This window comes from Argentina silus (genome assembly GCF_951799395.1).
Source record: "Argentina silus genome assembly, chromosome: 11".
In the NCBI taxonomy this organism is placed as follows: Eukaryota; Metazoa; Chordata; class Actinopteri; order Argentiniformes; family Argentinidae; genus Argentina; species Argentina silus.
This window is the reverse complement of record NC_139665.1, coordinates 18922657-18931204: the sequence shown is the minus strand read 5'-3', so window position 1 is coordinate 18931204 and position 8548 is coordinate 18922657. Positions and strand designations below refer to the sequence as shown.

The following is an 8548-nucleotide window of genomic DNA, read 5'->3' as shown; positions in this document are numbered from 1 at the left end:
AAAGAAATAGACTGTTGAGAGGCAGAGTCACTTCACAGGTCTGTAAGGTGAATGCAGATGCGTTTTGGCATCTTATTATCTATTTATGCCTGGCTGCCACAGCTCAATCACACTTCCTGCAAAGCTACAACCTTAGATGACTTCCTGAATCCCTAGTAGTTGAGGAACCACTGTACCTTGGGATGGTGGGATGTGTATCTCTTTGCCCAGAGAAGTTTACAAAATAACTACTAACTACTAGGACTATGACTTTTTGCTGCTTTAATTCACTGATGAAATTAGATGTATAATTTGCTCTTGCTCCTCCAAAGGGGAGGTTACAGTGGCAGATGGAGGTACTGGACCCCTATTGCTTTATTCTCGAAGCCTGACCTTCAATTTACAGTTTTCACATCTGTTCACTCCTCCACCAACTGTGTCATTGTGAAAAGGGGAAGGGGAACACACACACACACACACACACACACACACACACACACACACACACACACACACACACACACACACACACACACACACAGACACACACACACACACAGACACACACACACACACACACACACACACACACACACACAGACACACACACACACACACACACACACACACACACACACAGACACCACACACACACACACACACACACACACACACACACACACACACACACAAACACTCAATGAACATAATATAATCAATTAAAATATGGGCATTTCTTGGATGACAGATCCTTTATCAAGGTTTTAAACTAACCGAGTGACACAAGAGAGTCTAATTTTTGTTTGTTTGAAGGTCGTTCCTTGTATTCCATGGGCAAAGAAACTAAAGGCTGATTACCTAGTTCAGGCAAAATGTGTGACATTACATTGTTTGCAGTGCATACTTTTATTCAAAGCAACATACATTGCTTCATTCTTTATTAAGTGACAAGGTCAGAATACATGCAGTATTTTCATTCAGGATTTGTATTAAGTAACTGATAGCAGGAGTACTATTCAACTTGAAATTGAAACAACCAATTGAATACAAAAACAGTATTCAGGTTTCTTGGCTAAGAAAATAAACACATTTTCAGCCAATAATGTCTGTTTGGCTGCCATGTTCACACTAAAATGATTATTGAACTTCCCAGGACAAAGAACCTGTTCAGAACTCTGGAGGTCAGATGCAGCATTGTTTGGTTGGCATGCTTCCTCTTCTTCCTGTTGTCCCAGATAACTTGAGTGAAGTCACTCAGAGCCTACCGTCTTTTTCAAAGCAAACACCATGCATGAATCACACAGTATAAAAATGTATTGCAGAGACAAACGTTAGATTTGGCAGCAACGTATTCATAAAACATATTGCAAAAAGGGTTGTAAAACTATCAGGAAGAAAAAGTCACAGAGCATTTTTGGCTTTATGTGGTTGTTTATCAGTTCCAAAATCTTGGAAAGGTGCCCTATCTAATCTCCCCATTTTCTTTGTAGTCTCTTCAGTATTTTTCCATAAAGTAACCTGTCAAACCTGGGAGAGCAATTTGAGAGAATCTTGCTGAGTAAGGGGAGCTTGATTTTGCTTGATTTTGCTGTATGTGACGTTTGCTATTTTTTGTGCAGTTTCTCATTGTAAGGTTATTTTGCATGATCTTCTTTTCTTTATGTTAAAATAAAGTGTGTGTGTGTGTGTGTACGCGTTTTTTTTCTTCAGCAGAGTCTGGAACGAGCTACGTTGTGAGGACGTTTTTAACTTTTCTACATTTGTCAAGTGCAAACAAGTCCAATTGGGACAGGTGGACCATGTTTTAATGATAATGCTTCTCTTTTGTAATGTTGAATGGGAAAGGATAAAAAGGAGTAGATTTTCAAATTATACTGAATTATACTGTACAGAATTTACTCCAATGCAATATTTTAGTTGGGGTTATAGGCCTGCTCATTTTGGTACACAGGCACAGAGAGCTCCTCTTGAATTGCTTAACAACGCTCAAGGGCCCCAGGTAAGAACTTCAGGGCCAAATTAGTCGGATATTCTCTATAGAATGATGAGGATTCGTTTGTTTTTATCCAACGCATTAGCACCTGGTTATTTCAGAAGTTAGAGCAAGGAAATATGTTGACCAATCCTTGTCGGTGGTGTCGTATTACCGATTATGAAAGAGGAGTTCACAAATTTTAAGAAACGCCCTGTTGGTGGATCTTGTTGATCATTGTACAACTTCTTGACTTTCTGTGTTTTCTACTTTATTTGGTTGGACTTGGGATTCGTTTTGAATAAAATGGGAGCCTGTATGGCATTGTGTTCAATTGCCAGCTGTGTAAGTATAAATAATACAACTACCTAAATGTAATTTAAGTCACTTTGCTGGGGGGGCATCAAACCGTGTTTAACTAGCGCGTGTAAACACACATTATACCTCACTATTGTTTCAGTCGACCTATTCTTCGGTGTTCCGTGTCATATTGTCATATTTGTCAAAGACAGAGTTTAGTATACGTAAGCCTCCACTTCTTGATGGGTAGAATATCTAAATTGTCTGTTAAGTAAGCATTTTTACATTGACGCATTTCCGGGTTTTTCTTTACAGTACAGTGAGTGAGTGCGTCAAGGGGGAGGAGGGGGCGACGACAAAACATGCTCGTAAAAGTTTTGCCGTTCAATTTTGGATAATAATATCGAGTCGAGGGTGCTAGTAGTGTAAAAACAGTGTTTAAATTGGTGAGTCGTGGCAGAATATTAGCTCCAGCGAGGACTTTGTCATTTATTAACGGCAATCGCATGGGCTACATGCAATCAGGGCTACTCCAAGGCTTGTCACCGTACCCTGTACCCTGCTGCATGTACTCGTTTAGTAAAGGATGAATGATTCCCAACTACAGCCTATGCTTCACTGGTTCACGCCTCTCTGAGCAGTCTGCCTGCATCACCATAGAGCAACAAGTTGTCATAAGGAAGTCCCCTCCCTGACCCTATACACAATGCTGTATATTGGTGCGCAGATGAGGGGCTTCATGTTTGCTGCCATACTTCATGAGTGGCACACCCCTGTTGCTGGCCTGATTTCTGTCAAAAATAAGCAGCAGCTGTCTGTGCTCATTGGTATGGAAACAGGAGAGGGGTGGTGGTAGCTGTGACAATAGGCGCACATTATTTTCCTTTTCACAGTCAGTGCAAACCGTGCATGCATTAGGGTGATTATTCCACCCCCGAGCCCCATCCCTCAGATTGAGTCATTGTCTGTACTGTCCTAATTCTCCTCCTGCCTCTTTTCTCTTCCTGCCTCTTTTCTCCTACTGTATCTCCAGGCATCTTGTTTGTGTGGCTCGGCCCCCTGTCTTCTATCAAAATGCTGCCCTTCCACATACAACTCCACATTGACCCGACTTGCCTTCTCCTTCCTGTTGCTGCTGGGCGCCTTTGTCTCTGTCATTATGATCCTGCCAGGCATGGAGACACATTTAAAGAAGGTACCCACATCAACACATCTTATCTTACCTGGCTAGGACAATACAGCCATCCAGTTAACAACATATCCCCATGGGATAATAAAGATGGACTTGGCTTGACATTTTAATAATAATAATAATAACATGCCAAATGATTTATTTCAGATACCAGGTTTTTGTGTGGGTGGCAGTTCCATACCTGGCATAGAGAACAAGGTGAACTGTGACATCATCGTGGGCTACAAATCTGTGTACCGCATATGCTTCGCCATGGCATGTTTCTTCTTCCTCTTCTCCATCATCATGATCCGTGTTCGTAGCAGTAAGGACCCCCGAGCATCCATCCAGAATGGGTATGTAACCTACTGTGTTGTTTATTCTTTAGCTGGTTGTTTCCCTCTGCTGGTGCGAATGGTGCGGTGCATCCCCACACCCCTATTTGTTTACATAGAACAGGGCCTGCATGTTTTATGCCATGTTTTGAATACCTGTGACATTGTGTTATCAGTTTCTGGTTCTTCAAAATCCTCGCGCTGGTCGGGATAACTGTGGGAGCCTTCTTCATTCCAGATCCAACATTCAATACAGGTATAGGACGTTACTGCTCACTTTTTTTAGAATTATTATTCTATTTAAGGAGACTAATGAAGTGAATCAAATAAACCAACTGTAAAACACATCTTATTTTTATTATAATTTTATGTAACCTTTTTGACAGTGTGGTTCTACTTTGGTGTTGTGGGCTCCTTCATCTTCATCATCATCCAGCTCATCCTCCTGGTCGACTTCGCTCACAGTTGGAACCAGTCCTGGGTAGAGAAAGCAGAGGAAGGCAACAGCAAGTGCTGGTTCGCAGGTACACTAACACAGTTAACACTCTCTTGCTGTAACTCATTAAACCCTATTTAAGTTCAAATTGTAAGAAAGGTATATATATATCTGCATTTGATTTGCTTTGTTTCACAACACTGAAGCAAACATTTCAGTCTGGTCCCAGGCTACAGAATGTCTCCGGGCCTTCTCTCCTAGAGGACATTAAAGTAAATCGTACAACATTGTAATGACCATGTTTTTTTGTCTTCTCGTCTCCTGCAGCTCTTCTGTCCTTCACCATTCTTCACTACGCCCTGGCCATGTCTGCTGTAGTGCTGTTCTATGTGTACTACACCCAAGGTGATGACTGCACAGAGCACAAAGTCTTCATCAGCCTCAACCTCATCTTCTGCCTCGTCGTGTCTGTCGTTTCCGTTCTGCCCAAAGTTCAGGTGACCTTCTGACCCGCCAACACCTTATCGGTCTTTTCTCTTTTTCAAACACATACCCTGAGGTTCAGTCATGGTTTAAACATACAGGTACATTCTTGAGATTAGGATAATCAAAACCGATTCCTTAGTGTTTACCTATTTGTTTATTGCCTTGGTGCCCTTAATGTTAATGTTGTCGAACAGAGCAAAGAGGAGCCTGAGGAGATTGGTGTGTTTTCAGTATGATTTAAATGGTGTGTTTGTCTCCTTGTATTGCCTTGTCTTCCACAGGAGGCCCAGCCAAGCTCAGGCCTGCTCCAAGCCTCTCTCATCTCCCTCTACACCATGTATGTCACCTGGTCTGCCATGACCAACAACCCCAGTAAGTCTGATGAGCCTGAGTCACAGTTGAAATACACAATGGCTGGCCTTACCATGAGTCAAGCATACTGACTCATGAGGAATCAATTTATGAGAACAAGAGTTTTTGTGAAGCAACTGTTGCTCAACAGAGCATTTAACTTTAATTTCCTCTGTTTAATTGCAAACATAACTCACCACTTGATAATATATGCAGTGTTGATGTGCTTGATTGCAATGTGGTCTGCTAAAACAGCTTTCTAGCTTGCTTTTTTGATATGAACCTATCTCTTAGATATGCTCCTTGATGTATTTTCTCATCATCCAAATTCTGTATGCTTTCCCCACAGACCGTAAGTGTAACCCCAGCCTACTGAGCATAGTCAGCAACACTCCAACCCATACTCCTGACCCAGGGGAGGTGCAGTGGTGGGACGCACAGAGCATTGTGGGATTGGTCATCTTCTTCTTCTGTACTCTCTATGCCAGGTATGACACAGCAACCTAGGTCGCCCCTCAGTGTGTCTCAGTGGGGTCCGGAAAATCCAGAGCTCTGTTTCATATTCAAGGACTAACGATGTTAACTAGCCTAACTTTTGGCTAAATCTGTAACATTTATAGAAATGTTGATAAGTAAATATTTCACCCTGATTTTATTTTTTATTTTTTATTTTTTTTAACCTGTTCAAATTATCACAAGCACTATCCCTGTTCTTTCCTCCTCCCCCACCAGCATCCGTTCGTCCAACAACACACAGGTGAACAAGCTGATGCAGACAGAGGAGGGGCAGGGACTGGCTGCAGACTACGAGAACGCCAATGGGGAGGACGGAGTGAGACGTGCTGTGGACAACGAGGAGGATGGAGTCACCTACAATTACTCTTTCTTCCACTTCAGCCTCTTCCTGGCCTCTCTGTACATCATGATGACCCTCACCAACTGGTACCAGTAAGTATACCATCTCTTTCCATGTGTTTTCTATGATTTAACTTTTGTTAGGGTTAGGGTTAGGGTTGGGTATTGGATCATGACCCCTTCTGACGATCAGAAAGGACCAGAGTTATTACCATATTCATTATACCAATAAAATCCTTTCAGATTGATGTAGGTTCTAGATTTAGGGGTCAATTTGGACTACTCAAACCATCTCCTCTCAACCCTATCCCCCAGGCCAGAGTCAGACTACCTGGCCATGAAGAGCACCATGCCAGCCGTGTGGGTGAAGATCAGCTCCAGCTGGCTGGGCCTGGCGCTATATCTCTGGACCCTGGTTGCCCCCCTCATACTATCTAACCGAGAATTCAACTGAAAGACATCTTACATCTAGGGACTTAACTATAGATAAGATCTGGCATCATGTTGTGATTCACATGAGGTAATAAGATCAGGATGTTTTTTCATTCATTTGAAGCAAGCTTTATTCCATATGTTTTTTTTGTGGCAATTGTAAGCTTTATTTGTGAAGATTCAAGTTTTGAATAGAGATGATCATACTTTAACTATATTGCCTATTATATCTGTATATTGAATCAAAATGACTTCACAAGTCCAACATTACTTTGAGCATTGTAAACCTATAATTGTTGTTGCTGTGGAGGGAAGTCAAGGTACTATCCACTCCATCTATGTGTATCTGTGGAAAGGGGAGATTCAATGTTCTTACCCTTTTTCAGCTTATTCTCAGATTTGCACTAAATTTACATATAACCTGCTCAGTTACACACTATACTTTTGGTAAGAGTTTCATCATCAAATAAAAGTGGTAGTCAATGAGAAGTTTGTTTTTAAGCATTTTAGATGTTTGTGCTTTTAGACTGTGCTTAAAGTTCCTCAAATGCACTTTCTGTAGTTTTAGTTACATATTTCCATACTGTATACATATTGTTACAGGTGTTACTATGCACATTCCTTTTTATAACACGATTTGTAAAAGTGCCTTTATATATTTTCGACACAAGACTTCTTTAGCCAATCCATTGATTGTGGATGTTATGTTTTTTTTGATATATATATGTATATTTCTTTTCATACAAATTGCCTATCAATCCATTTAAGTTCATTTTCTTTTTATGATCAAAGGTAATAAAATGTATCCTCCTCGTTTTTATGGAACTTTGTCAAGAATTCATGGTGCCCTGTAGGTGGGACTGTTGTTCCTCAAATTATGTTTCTTCTCCATTTTCCATGAGATATTTAGTTACATGCACCCAATTCACATTAGTATAAATGCCCTTGTATTAGGATTGTAATAAACTGACAACTGCACGGTTTTGGTTCACATTATTAATAATGTGAACTCTTTGCGTACAGTACATGTGTTTACGTAGTTTAGCCTTCTCCTAGCAAGTCCCATACAACTACAGCAGCCTTTTTCCAACAATGTTTTACTTAATTCCAACAGACTTTATTCAGAGTCTAGAAAAAAAGCAAAAGACCAAACACATGATGTCACTGAGCCTGGCCAACAGGGATTCCAATACCTCCCATAGTCCCTGGATTTGTTCCTTCTGATCATATAATCACACTCCAATGTGATTATTCAGATTTCCCTTTGTCACAGGATTCCCCAGCCACAAACACACACACTCTTGGCAAGAGAAGGAGAGGGAATGTGATTTCCCTGTCACAAGATCAGCATGAGGAGGGGGTTGAACACAAGACTCATATTCATTGAGAGGAGACCAAAGAGGCTGGTGCTGGGGAGGAGCACAGAGAGAGTGGGCTTTGTAGCCAGCCAACCCATGAAGTCAGCCTCTGAAGTCTGGAATCCTAACAAATCACAGCCACCAGGCTGATGGAGTTAAAGTGTTACAGACAGACATACACACACACACACACACACACACAAATACTGTGCAGTCATAGTCTCATTACTATTTCTTATTGATTCATACAGCCATTGATTCATACAGATTCATACATGCCAGTCATTTACGTTTACATTTATTTATTTATTTTTAAACTTTTTTTATGTACAGTCATGTAGTATGGCAGGAATTCTGCCTTACTCTTCTAGATTTAACATCTATATTTCAGTCTATGACAACTACCTTGACCTGTTATCCCTACCCCCCCGAGTCAATATTATTCCAATGTCTGAGGCAATGTTTCAAAAACACTCCCTAGTCCGGTGACCTTGTTAATGCAGTGACCCCATGGGTCTCTGTGACAGTCGATAGTGGTGTCCCCCACGCTGCTGTGAGCAGCAGGCAGACCTAATGCTGTTATATAACGGGGGAATGTGCCATGATGACAGTGGGGCTCAATGTAGAGAGAGTGGACCCGATCGGTTGCGTAAGCCGGTTAGGATCATTCTCCCTCTGGGGCTAAGAACTCCTGTAGTGCGTGTGTCCACCTGGGCAGAGTGATTGTGATCACCGCGCTCTAGAGAACACACAGGTAGAGCGAGGAGCATCAGGGCAATCCTCAATCAGCCCCCAGAGCAGAGAGTGTAAAGTATAACCTGGCAACCCAGGTGGAAAAACAACCTAAATGGAGATCGTGCTGCTGCTTAAAGC

At 41.6% G+C, this 8548-nt stretch overlaps 1 protein-coding gene across 1 annotated transcript; it reads left to right on the top strand.

Moving 5' to 3' along the window:
* The first annotated feature begins 2172 nt into the window (after positions 1-2172).
* On the top strand, positions 2173-7133 carry serinc2 (serine incorporator 2). The gene is made up of 10 exons (XM_083680727.1): positions 2173-2296; positions 3285-3446; positions 3591-3778; positions 3934-4013; positions 4144-4281; positions 4521-4690; positions 4961-5051; positions 5380-5518; positions 5763-5978; positions 6201-7133. Exons 1-10 carry the CDS (start codon positions 2258-2260, stop codon positions 6337-6339), a joined length of 1362 nt encoding a protein of 453 aa, XP_083536853.1. The 5' UTR covers positions 2173-2257; the 3' UTR covers positions 6340-7133.
* The last annotated feature ends 1415 nt before the right edge of the window (positions 7134-8548 follow it).

What these genes read in the sequence shown, in the direction of transcription:
- serinc2 (XM_083680727.1), top strand. Translation starts at nt 2,258, where the DNA reads ATGGGAGCCTGTATGGCATTGTGTTCAATTGCCAGCTGT. An exon ending in AGATCCAACATTCAATACAG is followed by an intron (nt 4,014 to 4,143) that starts GTATAGGACGTT and finishes CCTTTTTGACAG; the next exon opens with TGTGGTTCTACTTTGGTGTT. An exon ending in CAGCAAGTGCTGGTTCGCAG is followed by an intron (nt 4,282 to 4,520) that starts GTACACTAACAC and finishes CGTCTCCTGCAG; the next exon opens with CTCTTCTGTCCTTCACCATT.